Source organism: Cervus elaphus, chromosome 16 (assembly GCF_910594005.1).
Source record: "Cervus elaphus chromosome 16, mCerEla1.1, whole genome shotgun sequence".
Lineage (NCBI taxonomy): Eukaryota > Metazoa > Chordata > Mammalia > Artiodactyla > Cervidae > Cervus > Cervus elaphus.
In genome coordinates this window covers 12,812,820-12,831,081 of record NC_057830.1, presented here as the reverse complement: position 1 = coordinate 12,831,081, position 18,262 = coordinate 12,812,820, and the positions used below count along the sequence as shown (strand labels likewise).

The window sequence follows — 18,262 nt, the reverse complement described above, 5'->3', positions numbered from 1 at the left end:
AAAGGTAGCTATATGTTTAAACAGTTGTTTAAAGAGTAATGCTATGGGCAGACCCTAAAAATAGGCTTAAGGTATAATTCATGTGGCTAGTAGAGTATCTACTAAAGACTTTAAACTGAAACTGTCTTTTGTTGTGCATTTGACTTGCCACTAACAGGCTAGCAATAGCAATTACTTGGTATAAGTAGTAACAATTTTACATCCGAATTCTGTAAGATGTTTCTTACAGTTTTAAATATTATTTTATTCTTTCTAAAGCCAGTGGTGAGGACTTCTCTGGTGGTCCAGTGGTTAAGAGTCCACCTTGCAATGTGATGCCTAGTCCAGGGAGATTCCACGTGCCTCGGGGCAGCTGAGCGCATGTGACGCAACTGCTGAGCCTGTGTGCTGCAAACTCGTGAAGCAGTGAAGACCCACCGCAGCCAAAAATAAAGTATTATTTTTTTTTTAAAAAGTCATGAAATTTGAATTAATCTATGTCTTCTTCTCCTATTTAAAATTCTTTCTTTATAATATCTGTTAAAAAACAATACTAAACAAGCACTTCCCTGTCTTACCAGTAGACAGTAAGCTCAAGGCCAAGTAATCAGGTAAGTAAAGAAGTTATGTAAGTGGAAGTGCTAATCAAAACTAAGCGATGAGGAATGAACAGAGCTGTAGGATTCACTACTCCATATGGTGATGTTGAAGGTTGGATGAGTGCATGACGAGGCAAGACAGTGTGATTACAGGAAATCTGAATTGGCCTTTTGACCAAGCCTTTTAAACTGACTCTAGATTCTGTTACTTAGTTTTCTGATATTACATACCAAGTTAGTTTTCAGTATACACAACTATGAACCCAAGAGCCAGTTTATTTACTTTACAGTGGGTGGACATTACAGGGAGCTTAACAAGGGTTATCTCTCCATTTAGGTAACTACTTTCAAAGCCTGAATATAGTCAAAATCCTATTGGGCGGCCTTAAAGTCAGAGCCAGGAGAGAGGGTCTCTTAATATCTAATGGAATTGAGATCAGATCACTGATTTCTAATGGAGGTGTGTCTTGCTGAGCAAATTCATCATTCAAGTTAGCCGGGCAGACAGCTATACTAGGCTGAGTGGGCACCTCTTTGATTGTTTTATACCTGATCACTCAGGTTCTTAGTTTCCAGACTGACCACCTTCCTTTCTTCCTGAGACATATAAATGACATTGGTTATGCAGCAGAATGATTCTGCAGCAGAATTAAATAAGGAATTATAATCCAACCATGAGTGAGATGGCATTCTGTAGTTTAATTCTTAGAATGTCACCTTATACTCTTTTTTATAGGATAGTAATATTCTAATATACATTTTATATATATGTGTATATATATATATGTATCAGCCATAAAGAATAATGAAATGATGAATAATGTCATTTGCAGAAGAATGGATTGACCTAGAGATTATCATACTAAGCAAAGTAAGCCACAGAGAGAAAGACAAATATCATATAATACCACCTATATGGTGGTTCAGATGATAAAGGATCTGCCTGCCATGTGGGAGACTCAGGTTTGATCCCTGGTTCAGGAAGATCCCCTGGAGAAGGGAATGGCTACCCACTCCAGTATTCTTGCCTGGAGAATCCCATGGACAGAGGAGCTTGGCAGGCTCCTCTATATCACAGTCCATGGGGTCGCAAAGAGTTGAACCCAACTGAGCAACTAACATACACACACACACACATATGTGGAATCTAAGAAAAGAAAGGATACAAATGAATTTATTTATAAAATGGAAGTAGACTAACAGACTTAGAAAACTAACTTATGGTTACCAAAGGAGAAAGGGGATAAATAGGAGTTTGAGATGAACATAAATGCGTTCCTAGATATAAAATAGATAATCAACAAGGGCCTACTATATGGCACAATATTTTGTAATAACATATAAGAGAAAAAAAATCTCAAAATGAATATTTTATATATATATATATATAAAATGGGGCTTTCCTGATAGCTCAGATGGTAAAGTGTCTGCCTGCAATGCGGGAGACCCGGGTTCGATCCCTGGGTCAGGAAGATCCCTTGGAGAAAGAAATGGCAACCCACTCCAGTACTCTTGCCTGGAATATCCCATGAACAGAGGAGCCTGGTAGGCTACAGTCCATGGGGTCACAAAGAGTCGGACACGACTGAGCGAGTTCACTGTCTCTCATATATTATGTAGCTGAATCAATGTGCTGTATACTTTGAAAATATTATAACATGACATTTTAAATCACCTGTACTTCAATTTAAAAAAAAAGTCACCTTCTTAGCATAACCTGTGTAAAGCCTGACACTAATTTAATTTCAGCATGGAGCATGTTCAAAGGAACACAGTCTAGTAGACAAAACCCCTGTATCCTTATGGGCATCTTTTGGAGAATGTTAAAGGTGATTCACTTCATAAGCCACAACAATATATCTGAAGATTCTCTCCCCCTTGTATTTTGGCCTTAATATCTCAGCTTCCTTATTTATAATTTCTTGAATTTTAAAACTGTACCCCCCCCCAAAAAAAAAACTGTCCCCACTCCTTTCGATTCTTCTTCTGTCATCCCTTCTCTCCTTTTTTCTGTCTTCAATTCCCCCCTCTATCTAGTATATTCACTCTTCCCTATCCAAGTGCAAACTACTTAATACCGTCTGGTTCGTACATTTTTTTGGCACTCTACTTTCTCCTTGGATGTTGCATCACCAAAGCCTAGGAACCAGCTAGCCCACAGTCACTTACAGGCCTGTGTGATGGAGGGGAGAACAGAATTGCCTTAAGCTCACAGTGGGAGGGGTCAACACAGAATTTGCTTTCTCTAGCAGTATACGGAGAAGAGGTTGCAACATTTCAGTTTTAGCTTATTTTCTTTTTTAAAATTTTATTGAAGTACAGTTGGTTTACAGTGTTTTGTTAATTTCTGCTCTACAGTAAAGTGACTCGGTTATACATATGTATTTTTTCATATTCTTTTCCATTACGGTTTATTAGGATATTGAATATAGTTCCCTGTGCAATACAGTAGGACTGGGTTATTTATCCATTCCATATACACTAGTTTGCATCTGCTAACCCCAAGTTCCCAATCTATCCTTTCCCCATTCCCCCTCCTACCTGGCAACCACAGGTCTGTTCCCTCTGTTCCTGTTTCGTAAATAAGCTCATTTTGTCACATTTTAGATTCCTCAGATCAGTGATATCATATGGTATTTGTCTTTCTCTTTCTGACTTACTTCGCTTCAGTGTGATAAACTCTTGGTCCATCCATAACATATTTCCTGTTTTCCCCTCATCAAAATTCTGGGATATCTTAGTGGCAATAGTACCTTGAGGAGGACTTCTGGTTCATGCCCACTGCTTTGCCCTGGGGCTTGAGGTATCAGCCCAAGCCAGAATGGCCCCCAGCAGAGGAAAGGAAGCACTGTCTCTCTGCCTCTCACAGCCTTCCTGCTCAGCTTCTTCCCTCTCTCACTATTTCTCAGAGACTCAGTGTGGACCCCTCCCCCAGCCACCCCCTAGCATTCCCCAAAACCTGGGTTGCAGCCCAAGAGAGAAAAGGGAGTCTTCCTGAAGCTGCAACAGGGTGGACACAGGCTTTCTAACTCCTTCTAATGCTGGTCTTCCCATCATACTTATTAACCACCTTTGAACAGATTGTCCTGTGTTCTATACAGGAGTGTCTTACTACACTAAGAGTTTGTGGTTTCATCATGTTGCAATACTTCCAGGAAACACTTGCCAGGAAAATACATAATTTGCAGAAAGATGATGAAAGTGGTTTGCTAGGCCTCCCAGATCGTGGAAAGATCTGGAAATCCTCCTAATGGATTGAGATCACTTCATTCCAAATGTCTCTTGAGGCACATTCCCCCTGAATAGTTTGCTACTGTCAGCTCATTATGCTTTCCCTGGAATTTCTATTTCTCTCAGCCTTTCTCCCCAAAATGAGCTTTCTGTGATTTTTTTCTCAGAATGAGCTTTTTAAAACTTTTCCTCTATGCAGAGCAATAAGGGTCTATTCCATGCGGGCTAACAGAAAGACACTTCCGGTTTTATGGACTTATGGCTCATGTGTTTTCAGTGTTTCAGTTTTACTGCCATTGAAATCATGAGTGCAGGTTTATGATGTTTTTGACTAAGGGATCTGGACAAACAGAAACATGATGGGAGAACAGTGTCTCATTCAGAGATCCTTACTGAGTGTCTGTTACATGTCTCACTCTAGACTTTGGAGATGCGTGGGCCAAGATCCTTGTCCTCTAGGAACCCATAGTTTGGTAGGAAGAGAAGATGTGTAAACAGTTAAGTACATAAAGTCCTAAAATGCTCAGGGTACTAAGTGGAAAGATCTATAGTTCATTAAAGGAAGAAAGAAGGAAAGGGTGATGAATTCTATTTGGATGGAGCAGAAAAGGTTTCTGTAATTTTCAGAACTCATTGAGTTGCAAGTGACAGAAACACCACTCAAACTAGCATAAGCAGAAGGGAGATTTATGAGTGTATGTAATTTAGGAAGCCCACAAATGGTTCTAGCTTCATGTGCAACTAGATCTGGGACTCAGACAGTGTCACTCGGATCCTCCTTTGTCTTCGAGCTCTGCCTCTCTGTCTCTACAGATTAATCTTTCTCCAGCATGGATGTGTTTCTTCCATGTGGCTTGGGAAAACTGCCACTGAGACATCATCGTGGCTTGACCTTAGTGAAAAGGGAGCTTTTCTCTCCTGGGATTCACGTGTCTATCCCTAGAAATGTCTCTTCTAGGTTCTGCTTCAGTCATTTAGTTGCTCCTTGGACCAGTCCCTATTGGAACAGGATAAGGTAGTTCAATTGTCCTAACCTATGTCACACACAAGTTCTTGTGGCAGGGATGAGTCGGGCTATATGTGACTGACTGTGTCTGGCATTTCCATCAATGCCATTTACAGTGAGCGTAGGTGGGTTCTCCAAAGAAAGGAAGACTGGTCAGGTGGTCACTCTAGCTTCATGGATATTTAAGCTGGTTGTCATGGAGAAAAGGCTTTTGTCAGATGAAGGAGTGAGTGAAATCCATTATTGTTAGAGGGAGCAGTAAGAGCAAAATCAGGAAGGCTTGAACCCACCTGGCAAATCAGGAAACTTAAGATCATGTGTTGAGGTTGGAGCATATGGTTGGCAGGTGGCGGGCAGGCATGGCTTGAGATGAAACTGAGATAAAGAGGGGCTTCTTGGCCACTGGAAGGAACTTAACTATTTGCACTGTAGGCAGTGGGAGACATCCTGGGATTTTAGGCCGGAGATGGAAGTAGTCAGATTTCTATTTTAAAATATTACTGTGGCAGCAAAACAGAGGGTGCCTTGCTCAGAGCCAAGACTCGGGGACAGGAAGACTAGTGAGGAAATCACTGCGGTAATCCAGATGGCCAGAGGATATAAACAGTTCAGCACTGTGGAGTGCTGACGTAGAGGAGTCTGCATGTGGGGGTGCGGAGGTAAACGAGGGAGGATTAAGGTTGTAATGTTACAGTGGGGAAGGGGAAGGTGTGCAAAATGACAAGCAGAAGCATCAGGACTTGGTGAGTATCTAGAATAAACCAGATTTCCGATTGGGATGATGTCATTTTCTGAGATGAAGAATACAGAAGGAATAGATGTGAGAGTAGGGCAGGAGGGATGGCCAACAGGATGACTCAGGGTTTGGTTTGAGGGGCTGGATATGAACAGTTGGCAGTTGGATATGGAAATTTGGAACTCAGAGGAGAAATCTAGGCTGAAAATATAGATCTGATAGTTATCTATACTGATATTATATAGGTTGTGTAGCTGTTGAGAGTAAAGGAAATCGTGTAGACTAAATGTCTGCATTTAGACATTTGAGAAGAAGTGAGAAGAGGGCCCAAGAGCTAGTGGTTTTGCCTTGATTAAGGGAAGGAGAAGTCTGGGAAGCAGTGGGCTAGCCAGGTGCGATGCATGGCCTGGCCCAAGTAAACATGCAATAGGAAGTCAGCAGTGACCTCCTTGAGCGTGCTGTGCTGTGACTCATGTCTGATCTGTACACGTGCGGATTGTACATCTTACCTCTTGTCCGGTTGGGAGTGACTTTAAGACCTAACTCCATCTCTGTGGAAGGGGTCATCAAAGACTCCCCGCAATAGTCATGGACACAAAAGTGTTCTTGTGCTGGGACCAAGCCCAGAGTCTTCATCAGATAGAACACAGGTGAGAAGAGGCTGATGCCCAGTTGTATGTGTTAACAACTCTTGGGTTTCTGGCTTCAGCCCAATACGGAATTTCCAAAGGCAATGTATGAATATGGAATAGATGGGAAAGCGGCACCTTCCCTCTGTTACCCGTTCCTACATCAACACCGTCTGTGTGGCTCAAAGCCAAGACCCCACACTGCCTCAGCCCCGATTAGTCCTGAGCCTCATCAGTTCTCTCTGCGTTGGTCCTTTACTTTTCAACCTGATTGGAACAGCTTTGAGCTAGGATGGGCCTGTTAGTTTATCCATCTCCACTGTACCCCAGGGTGAATGTAGCATCCTCCTAAAATGTTTTTTAATTGCATTTTTTAGCTGAAATATAGTTTATTTCCAGTGTTGTATTAATTTCTGGTGTACAGAAAAATTATTTGGTTTTATATATATATATATATTCTTTTTCATCTTCTTGTCTATTATGGTTTATCTCAGGATGTTGAATATAGTTCCCTGTGCTAAACAGGAGAGCCTTGTTTATCCATTCTATATGTAATAGTTTGCATCTGCTAATCCCAAACTCCCCTACCCTGGCAATCCATCCCTTCCCCTCCCCAGGCCCCCTAGGCAACCACAAGCCTGTTGTCTATGTCTGGACTCTGTTTTGTGAATAAATTCATTTGTCATATTTAACATCTCACATATAAGTGATATCATATGGTATTTTTCTTTCTCGTTCTGACTTATTTCACTTAGTATGATAATCTCTAGGCTTACCCAGGTTTTATTCCTTTTCATGGCTGAGTAGTATTCCATTGTGGGGCTTCCTGAGTGGCTCAGTGGTAAAGAATCCACCTGCCAGCAGAAGACGCAGGTTCAGTCCTTGGGTTGGGAAGATTCCCTGGAGAAGGGAAATCCCATGGACAGAGGAGCCTGGTGGGCTACAGTCCATGGGTTGCAAAGAGTTGGACACAACTTAGCAACTAAACAAGTATTCCATTGTGTGTATGTGTGTATATATATATATATATGTATATATATATATGCTGCTGCTGCTGAGTCACGTCAGTCGTATACACACACACACACACACACACCCCACATCTTCTTTATCCATTCATCTGTCAATGGACATTTAGATTGTTTCCATGCCTTAACTACTGTAAACAGTGCTGCTCTGAACACTGGGGTGGCATGTATCTTTTTAACTTATAGTTTTGTCTGGATATATGCCCAGGAGCGGGATTACTGGATCATAAGGTAACTCTATTTTTAGTTTTTTGAGAAACTTCCAGACTATTTTCCATAGTGGCCGCACCAGTGTACATTCCCACTTACAATATAAGACATCTTCCTAAGACATTTAATGATCTTCTCATCCAGAGGTCAGGAAACTCCGACCATGGGCTAAGTCTGGTCCACCACCTGTGTTTGTCAATGAAGGCTCATTAGAACAGACACGTGCATTTATTTACAGATTGTCTACAGGTATTTTTGCACTGCAATGGCTGCATTGAGTAGCTACAACAGGGACTGTATATTCCACAAAAGCTAAAATGTTTGCTATGTGGCTATTTACAGGAAATGTGTTCTAACCCCTATTAATCCATCCTTTACACTAGTGCAAGATGGTGTTCCTAAAATGCCATTTCACCATATTACTCTCTGGATTAGAACCCACAATGATGTTACATGGTTCATATAATAAAATCCAAACTTCTTGGCCTGGCATCCAAGGTCTCAGAGGTCTCTACTAAAGGCAAGCCCTGCACCTCAGTTTTATTTCCTTTCTATTTCCATATCCCTGGAATATGCAATGTGTTTCACCCCTGCTCACACATTCCCTGGAATGTACTGCTGATTCACTGTACCTACCTAATTCCTACCTTGGTTTATTCATTAAAGAACTAACTTAAAGTCATGCATCTTTCACGATCATAGCTGTTCACAGTGACCACTAGTGAGTCTACCTATATTAAGGTTCATTGCCTGTACCATCTGGTGATATTTCTTCTGTTCAAACATAGTTCATCAATATGATGGATGGCAACTTGCAGTGAGAACTTTACATGAACAAAGACTCAGAGGAGGGAAAGCCTAGGGAAGATTTGCAAATGACCAGATCTGTAATTAGAACACCACCAGGCTCCTCTGTCCATGGAATTCTCCAGGCAAGAATACTGGAGTAGGTAGCCATTCCTCTCTCCAGGGGATCTTTCCAACCCAGGGATTGGGTCTCCTGCATTGCAGGCAGATTCCTTACCATCTAAGCCACCAGGGAAGCCCATTGTCCATTCAGTTTCCTGTAATGAAATGCCATAGAATGAGTGGCTTATAAACAACAGAATTTTTTTACTCACAGCCCTAAGAAATCTTAGAAGTCTAAGATCAAGGCACCCATTGATTTGGTCTCTAGTGGGGGTCTGCTCCCTGATTCATAGGGAGCCCTGTTCTCAGTGGGTTTTTGCATAGTGGAAGGAATGAAAGAGCTCTCTGGGTTCTCTTTGTAAGAGCACTGACCCCATTCACAAGCCCCACCTTTATGACCTAATCACCTACTAAAGGTCCCACCTCCTAATACCATCATCACCTTGGGGGTTAAGTTTCAATATAGGAATTTTGGGGGAGAATGCAAACATTCAGTCTGTAACATACACAGCACTCAGTTAACATGTGTTTATTATTATTATTTTATTTTTGGATGCGCTGGGTCTTCATTGCTGTGTGGGCTTTTCTCTAGTTGCAGGAGTAGGGGCTCCTCTCTAGTTGTGGTGTGTGAGCTTCTCATTGCAGTGGCTTCTCTTGTTGTGGAACATGGGCTCCTAGGACTCATGAGCTTCAGTAGTTTTGGCACATGGGCTTATTAATGGCAACTTCTGATGGCAGCCCACTTCAGGATTCTTGCCATGATAATCCCATGGACAGAGGAGCCTGGCGGGCTACAGTCCATGGGGTTGCCAAGCGTTGGCCACAACTGAGTGACTGAGCGTGCATGTATGCAAATATACCTTGATAGCCCATGGGAATGAAAGATAAAGTCCAGTAAACTTACTCTTGAGAAATCCTGGAATATAGAGCTAGTGGTTCTAGATGTTTTTGCTTGATCATGTAGTACCTTTGAGATGCTGGACAGGTGGGTTCTTATCATTGGTCTTTCTTTTCCCGTCTACCTCCACATATTGTGTATTCTTGGACGTCCTCTGGGATTAAGCAGCATCGATGGTGCACCATGGATTGGAGTTCTTTGGTAAATAATAAGTTCCTAGAATATTCTCAGGTCTCACAGGAGATTATGTCCCTGACTTGGATATTATGTCCCAGTGGCTTGAAATTATAAACTACTCTTTCTTCAAAGTCTGTGCATTACACAGAAGAACTTGGTTATAACAAATTATTGCTGTGTTGATTTGAACAGCAGTGGTACAATCACATCCACAGAAACATCGCAATTGCATGAAATTAAAGGTTCCCTTCACATAGAGCAGGACAACCAGGCTTGTACATTTTTGTCTTCTTCAGGATGTGGCTGTTGTGTAAAACACAATTATATCTTGTCTAACAAGTTTCCCCCTGCTTATGTGAATAAAAGGAAATAGTCTAGTGCAGTAAACGTGTCAGTAAACCACACCCTTATGCACTTTGGAGACAAAATATTAACCATGTAAGCTATCATAAGGGCAGGCCTTTCTATAAGAATAGAAATTAATCACCTTTATGTGATGTTTATTGTTTCTATTTGCTATGTATAGAGAAGAAAAATACAAAGTGTACACTCCAGTGAAACATTTATGCTCTGAATACAAGGGAAATACATTCTTTTAAAAAGCCATCTCTAGGCATTGTCTAGAAGTAAATATGTGACAGTAAGTGTAATGGCAAATAATATTTATTGAGCATTTACTATGTGCCCGGTCATTGTTCTAAGTCCTTTACATGTATCATTATCAGTGCCCCAGCTATATGGTTTAGGTACGGTTCTTATCTTCTCTTTATTCCAGACCTAGGGAGGTAAAAGAACTTGTCCGAGGTCACACAGGTAACAAATAGGAAAGCTGGGAATTGGACCCAGGCAGCCCAAGTCCAGACTTCACATTGACCATAACCTGGGTGAGCCCTTGCCCACATGAAATGCTCCCTCCAAGAGGAGCTTAAACAAAGACCACCCATCTAATTTGCATTGTTTGGTCAGTCCAGCTGGATGATTTGTCCTACAAAATTTGAAATTGTATGGCATTATTTATATGTAGGGTTTCGATAACAAGAATCTAAGCCCAGAATTTCTCATGGTTTTATTCTCTTATCTTTGCAGTTGAGAACAACCTCTAATCTTCACAGTTGAGACATTTTTATTCTTTGTCTCTAAATTAACACCGCACAGAACATGACTGTGTGTGTGTGTGTGTGTGTGTGTAGAAGCTGCTTTCTTCTGGATTAAATTGTTGCAGCTTGGCTGAGTGAGGAGAATTCTCCCACTCACTGAGCCCACAGCAGACATGTTAGGAGAAGGCTGCTGCTTACAACACACCCAGACCCGGAGGGGCAGGTGACAAGGGTGTGCGCCCAGCATCTCTGGAAGGGTCTCTGCAGATGTGTACAGCCGCTGCTGCTTCCTGCCGTCAGATTCCCGGAGCCAACACCCACCCACTCTTACAGCCTCTCTCTCTCTTTTATTTTCAAGGAAAAAAGAAAGAGGCAGACGGAGATAGAAGGCAAGCGCCAAGAGCTGGACGAGCAGATACTTCTGCTGCAGCATTCCAAGGTAAGCAGCTGATCCCTCGAACCTGTCTGTTATTAGACATGCAGATCACACGCCAGAGAGCCGGGCAGAGCCTGCCCTGGGTGAAGGCACTGCCGAGGGCTGCCCCAGCCCTTTTTCATTCAGTCAGGAAACCATCCCTGGGCTGTTCTTGTGAATTTCTCAAATTCAGGGCATTGTTACACAGCGTTCCAATTTCTGCAAGCCTGATGAGATGATAGGGTGCCTGTGGATGGGTTTAGGGGGGTGGGGTGTGCCTCTGAACTGTGGTGGTTATATATAGAAATTGGAGGAGAATTTCCACATGGTGGGTGAGGCAGAGTTCCGGGGCTATATCTCTAATCCATAGGTGCTGTATGTATGTGTGCATGCGTGCAGAGGTTCTCAAAGATACATTTAACATAGTGCTCTTTATTAAATTCAAAATATCAATCTTTTCTTTCTTGATATGGAGGAGAGGGAGATCAGAGCAGTGTGGTCTGGTAAAAGAGCAATGCTGTGCATGCTGGATTATGTATGTGTTTTATTTCTACTTTAATAGTTTTCAAAGTGTCCTGTTAGAGTACTGTCAAAAGATAGCATTGAAATTATTTGACTTGGTTGCTTTTCATTGCACTACGGGGAAGAGAGAGATGCTTATTTATTTATTTTTCTTTAAAACATAATGCACTTAAGCATTATAATTGATGGCAGCCCAGGAGAAAGCTCTATCACCGTCACAGGGACTCCACCGGCTGCAGAACGTTGCTTTCTGCAGGCTCAGAGAATAGTGTGACCAGTGGCCAGCGGGGCGGTGCTGCTGGCTTTTCACTGCCCCTGGCTTTTTGAGAAAAGGTTTCTCCTGCTCACCTCAAGTTGCCGTGACATTGCACGTAGAGAAATTGGATCGCTCAGAGGGCTAGTTGGGAAGGTGGGGCTGACTCTCTGGGTGATGCTAGATGTGGATTATTTGGATTTTCTTTTTTTTTTTTTTAGCAAGAGGAACCTTTACAGTTGCGTTTCCCATTCTTTTCTAGAAGACAAGGTTGTGCTAAATGAATCCTCAGAATGAAATCATCAGCAACATGATTTTAAATAGCAACATGACCTAAATCTGCCTCCCATATTTATCAGTTCACCGTTAACTTGAACTAGAGAAAAGTGTTTAAAAGGAAAAAAAGCACGATAGTGAAAATTGCCTTTTTCTGTCTTACTGCTTATCATGTGAATCCATTTATGGACCTTTCCTTGTAAGAAGCTTTGCATCTGTGCTGTATGCCACTTTTTTTTCCTTACCATGTTCCTCAGGGAGGGCTGGGGGCCAAAGTTAGCATCTTCTTTTTACAGAGAGGTGTGGCTTGAGCTTACTTCATAGAACCAAGTGAATTGTTCAAGGTCAATCTGGACAGAGCTGGGTCTCTGGCTCAGAGTGCAGTCAACTCACTCCTGATAAGAGACCAAAATTTACTAAACCTCAGTGAATTCTTGCTTCAAAGGTGAACTTTTGAATAAGAATACTGAAAGAATGAGAGGATGTTTTTGACTAGACAGATTCTGTCCTCTTTCAGCTCAGTGAAGTTCTTTGCATCTGCATTCCTTGAATCAAAAGTCAGGCAATAAACATATGTCAGAAGATCAAGTTTCTTTTGTCTCACTTCTCATCTTTCTGGGTGTCAAATAAGATACCAAGGATTCATTCATTGCTGATCCAGTCCAATGTTGCAGTGTTTATTTCATATTTCATCTGTCTGTTATCCATCCACCCACTCATCCAATCAATAAAAATAACAGTACAAATGATTTAGTATTGCATAGGAAAGCAGTGAGATTCCTGCAAAGACTTGGAGACAAGGGAATAAGATAGTTCTCTGTGGTTATCCTGGTAAAATTATCACACAGTTGATGAGATTGACTATTTGAGGAAATACATGGCACTTTCACCAAGGTTACCTTGCCCTTATCTGGAGAGAAAGGATTGGAAATGATAGAAATTTAATGATGGAGAGACCAGTGCACTATATTTTTCTCTTACTGGGGAAAACCTCTATAGACAGAGTGGGAGTGGACCACTAGCCTTGAACAACAGAAAAAGAAAGCTCAGAGATCTCCAATGTGGTTCATCAGGTGTTACACTGGAGGGAGATGCCAGCTCTGGGAGGTCTCGAGTTTCTATGCCCTGGTGAGATTGGGTGAGGACAGTCACTAGCCTCGCTGCAACACAGGTGGAACCTACTTCATGACTGCCTCTCTTTGTTCCTGGTCCACCCTCCCCAAAATAATGGAGTTGTTTTACTATGAGGAAGGTGGTGCCTGACTGAGAGATATGATCACTGCAGGCACCAGAAAGGAATAAGTTCTACTTTAAATCAGTTAACTGTGCACTGACCTTAAATAGCATGAGTCACCTTCCCTGTGATGGCTCATTCTGGAGCTTGGCAGCCTCACCCCTGGATGGTAGTACATTCATTGAGGTTATAGTTCCCCCTGGGCTCTTGGTGGAGACCCAGCCAGCATCCTGCTGGCAACGCAGCAGCCACATCATCCCTTTGTCCATCATCAATGGTGACTACTCAAGAATAGTCATCACTGGGACTTCCCTGGTAGTCCAGTCTTTAAGACTTTACCTTCTAAGGCAGGAGTGCAGGTTTGATTCCTGGGATCCCACATGCCTCAAGGCCAAAAAAAAAAAAAAAAACCAGCATAAAACAGAAGCAATATTGTAACAAATTCAATAAAAATTTTTTTTAAATAATAGTCATCATTTTTTTTCAATGCCTAATGTGTGTGTGATACTTTAAATACATCCCCTCAATAATGACACCAAAGTAGATACTACTCCCCCTGGGTTACGTGAGAAAACAAACTGGTGAGATCAAGTAGCTTGCCCAAGAACATAAAAACTCCAAGTGGGGGAGCCCAGTTGAACCCCAGGACTGTCTCCATAATCATGCTTTCCCCAGGAGACTGTTTTCTTCAAATGAAATAATTTGTCTAGAGAGACGTCAGTTGTGCTCCTCGGTGTCTCTTTTACTCTAAATATATTTTCATGGGCTCTGGGAAGTTTGGACCATGTGGAGGTATGCTGCAGTGATGATTGGTAGTTTCTTGAAGTAGAAAATAGGTCAGTAATTACTATTTATTTTACCATTTTTCAAAATCCCAGATATGCTCTTAGGAAAAAAAAATAATCTCAGTGCAGATTTAAATGGAAAAACATTAGAATTTGATTTCATTTTTATTAATATATAATTCTCATTATCAAAGTCTTTGGATGCTTATTATTATGCCATGAAATAGAATTATTTAGACATTCACTGGTCTCTTGTCAAAGCAAATAAATAGAATGCAAGGCAATCATGTTGATACTTGTATATTTGATTAATATACTTGTTAATTGCAATAGTTAGGGCTATATAGTAACTCCACAACATGAAATATCATTACTTTCTATATGAGTGACAAGCAAATTCTATAAGGCAATGAAGGAGGTGTTGAAATATTAGCTGCTGCAACCCACAGATTAGGAAACCTCCGGGTACCTTGAGGTCCTGGCCAAATTAAACTCAGATTTCTTTTTATAAGATCCTTAGATTTATTGAGTATCTAATATTTGTGGCGAAGAATTTCTAAAAAATGCTCATGTATGGGACCAGCAAGCAATTTTAATAGATGTATTCTTTTTCTTGATTATAAAAGAAGAAGTGTGTAATCATTTCAAGAGTGAAATTTAAAAGTATAGGAAAATATAAAGCAAAAACTTATCAATTATCTGCTTACCACCCAGATATGGCCCAATATATTTTTATAGAATAAGATATGGAACCCTTACTATAGGCCTCATCAGCCTGAGAGTAAAATGAAATTACATTAACATTAGTATCCAAAATACATTAGCTTTGATCTCAGTTTTGATTTTTGTATATGGGTTCTTTGAAGTTCTCGTACAAAAGTTTATAATTTGTATGAACTCACATCTAACATTCACTTTACAATTTGTGACCTTGATGTTGACCTTGGAAAGAACATCTCCATCTTGAACACTTAACCTATGATGTTTCTTCTACTTCAGTAGTTTGTCGATTAAAATCTAGAATGTATTTTCCTATAAGGAACAAGGTAGGAATAACTTTACTTTTCAGTGATGGTGAGGCGGTGGCCTCAACATGATTTATCGATTAATTTTTTCCCCACAGATTTAAATGTCTTCTTTGTCACATACGTATTTCTCACTTACACTCAAGTCCGCCACTTGTGAATTCTTTTTATTCCATTAATCTGCCATTCCTGTGTTAATTTCATTCTCTTTAATCCCTCTAGCCATTTAATATGTGATAATATTTCATGCAGCAAGAGCCATCACTATTCTTCTTTTGAAAAATTGTCTTGGCTTTTAACTCCATGGACACAATTACTTATTTTTATTGTTTTTATTATGTAACTCATGATCATGTGAGTTTAAAACAGTAAATCAACTATTGGATTGTACCAGACAGAATTTAATATTCCCTTTGCCCCTTGGTTGAATTGCCTGAGATTTGTCTGTTTCATTGGGCATGTCAAGGTCCCAGCAACAGCAAGCCCTCAGTACAGATTGCCACGTGAATCCTTTTGGGACTGTCCCATTTATAAAGGTTTGTATGGCACATTGGCAGGGTCAGCATCCAGTTGCTCATAACCACATCTTCAGTACGTAAGCTGCCTTTGAATTATTTATTCATGAGCAGGAACACTGACTAGAGTTTTCTTCTAAATCCAAGCTATGAAAAAACATATTTTTTATATTTAAAGAACCACAGCCTTTTCTCTCCAGACGACTGAATGAAAAAACAAAGACGGACTTGTGACCCTGTGAGATGTTTATTATCAACACTCCAAGGTCATTTGCTGAGAAGCCTGAAGGTATCAGGAGCCTTGCTTACAAAGACATTACGATTGTGTCTCTCACAATTGTGAACCATTCAAACTAATTTTAGACTTTTCTTGGTTTTTAGTCTGTGTGAAAAGTCAAGTTCAAATTTGAAAATATTGACCAGGCAGGCAGGGTACATGGTGTAAAGGAACTTATAATGTCAGAACACCTCTGGAAAACTGAGTTCCCTGAGACAGGCCCACGGTCTTGTTCTGTTAGATCCCCTCTTCCTGTCCCCTACAGGGATACAACTCAGCCGGCAAGACAGCCACCAGCATATACAAATTGCACCACAAGATTTCACACCTGATTTTATATTATTAAACAATGCCCCATAAATTTTAAGTACTTTTTTACGGAGTACTTTTTAATCTTTTAAAATGAACTCATTAAGATGGACTGGATATTAAGTGTTCTTGGGAGATTTTATAATCAATCTGTAGATGCATAGGAAATGTCCTTATTTTTTAGAGACTCATACTGAAATATTTATAGGTGAAATGTCCTAATGTTGGTTATTTAAGAGGCTTCAGTGGGAAGGGCTTCCCTGGTGGCTCAGATGGTGAAGAATCCACCTGCAATGCAGGAGACCCGGGCTCAATCCCAGAGTTGGGAAGATCCCCTGGAGGAGGAAATGGTAACCTACTCCAGTATTCTTGCCTGGAGAATTTCCTGGACAGAGGAGCCATGGAATCCCATGGCCTGATATTGGTTATTTACTTTAAAATGCTTCTGTGGGAAGAATATACGGGGAAATATGACAAAATGTTTATAATTGTTAAATGCACATGAAATTACACAGGAATGCATCGTCTAGTTTCTTCTGTATGTTTTCAAACTTGTTAATCATAGAAAATGCGGGAATCAATCCTTCTGGTGGCTCTCTGGGCATAAAGCAGGAGCAAGTGGGGGCCCACTGCTGAGGGGTGAAGCTGAGACAGAGGGAGAGGACGGTGTGAACTGAAAGGCATCGTCAGTCCGTTCTCTTTCTTATTCCTACAGTCTAAAGTACTTCGAGAAAAATGGCTGCTGCAGGGTATACCTGCTGGAACCGCGGAAGAAGAGGAAGCCAGGAGGCGGCAGTCTGAGGAGGATGAGTTCAGAGTCAAGCAGCTTGAAGATAACATTCAGAGGTAGGTGGTTTCCGGTCCAGGGCCACACGCTGTGCCTTTACAGTGCAGTAACTGCCCTTCTCCTCTAGGAGGCGGTGCTGAACGCCATCGCCTTTTCCCAGAGCTTTAGAATTATCTTCCTCAACAGAGTATGTGCACTGTCGCTGCTGAAACTTTCCCAGAGGATCCAGAATTTTTACTCTGAGGACTAAGTATCATATTGCGCTGTCACGTAGTTTAGTGATGTCTTCATGGACCAACTAGGTGTGATGAGCAGCTTGCCCCTTCACTAAATGTCCCCCTTTTGAGTTCTTGTATCAGCTCTTGCCTTTTTCCTTCTTGAGCTCAGGCTGTTAGCTGTTAGTCTGTTGCCAAATTTACTACATTTGATCTTGAAGTGGGACATCTATAGCCAAGGGTCTTGGAATTGACACTGAGGGTCCCTCTGAAGGCTGTGTGCCTGTGCTCTGAAAGATTCACTAAGTATTCTCTGGTTTCTGTGCTGTAGAGGGTGCTCTGTGGTCCTCAAGCAGGTTCTGAACATTTCAGTCTAGGAGATAAGTGACCTTCCTATATGTCCAGTGTCTAGCCAGACTCATACAGAAGCAAAACAAATATAGGTTTCCATTTGGGAATTGTAGCCACAGCAGGTCCCAGGACACCCAGCCAGAGATGTGAGATGGTGCGGAAGATGGTGAGTGGAGGTGCCTTAGAACAAAATCTCCATCTCCACCTCATCCCCCAAATTCTGCCGGCAATCTCATCCTGGAGAGTGTCATCTCTTTCTCCTGGGGTTTTTGAACTCTTTTAAAATACAAAGAGTAATAGCTAATTTGCTTCCAGTCATTTGTACCCAAGAGTGAATGAAGCTGCTGAGAATACCCTGGGGACCCGAACAGCATCACCAAAGGGAGAAGCAGACTGACTGTAAGGCCCCAGGCCTTCTCCCTGCTTTCCTGGAGCCCCAATGCCCCTTGAAGAGTTCTTGGAGCAGCTTGGCCAAGCTTTGCTTGTGGGGGAAACCTGCTAAGAAAAAGTTCATATGAGATGTGTGTGTGTGTGTGTGTACATACATATACATACACAAGCACATTTTTCTTAAAATATAAAGGATAAAAGCTAAGTATTATATGTACATATATATATATATAATATTGGAAAGGCTAAATTATGTACTAACATATATATGTCTCTGTGTGTATGTATAGGATTGGCTGAAAAATTCATTTGGGTTTTGCCATAAGATGTTACAGAAAAACCCAAATGAACTTTCTGACCAACCCAATTATTTAAATATATATCTATATCTATATATATCTATATATGT

General features: G+C 41.2%; 1 protein-coding gene across 6 annotated transcripts in view; it reads left to right on the top strand.

Annotated features, from left to right (window-relative positions):
* The window catches only part of PALM2AKAP2 (PALM2 and AKAP2 fusion), a 490,983-nt gene that overhangs the window by 201,297 nt on the left and 271,424 nt on the right, over window positions 1-18,262 (top strand). For all 6 annotated transcript variants that reach the window (XM_043927344.1, XM_043927343.1, XM_043927342.1 and 3 more), the window contains 2 exons: window positions 10,858-10,938; window positions 16,826-16,956. In XM_043927344.1, coding sequence (XP_043783279.1) covers window positions 10,858-10,938; window positions 16,826-16,956 — 212 coding nt within the window. The remainder of the gene's footprint in view (window positions 1-10,857; window positions 10,939-16,825; window positions 16,957-18,262) is intronic.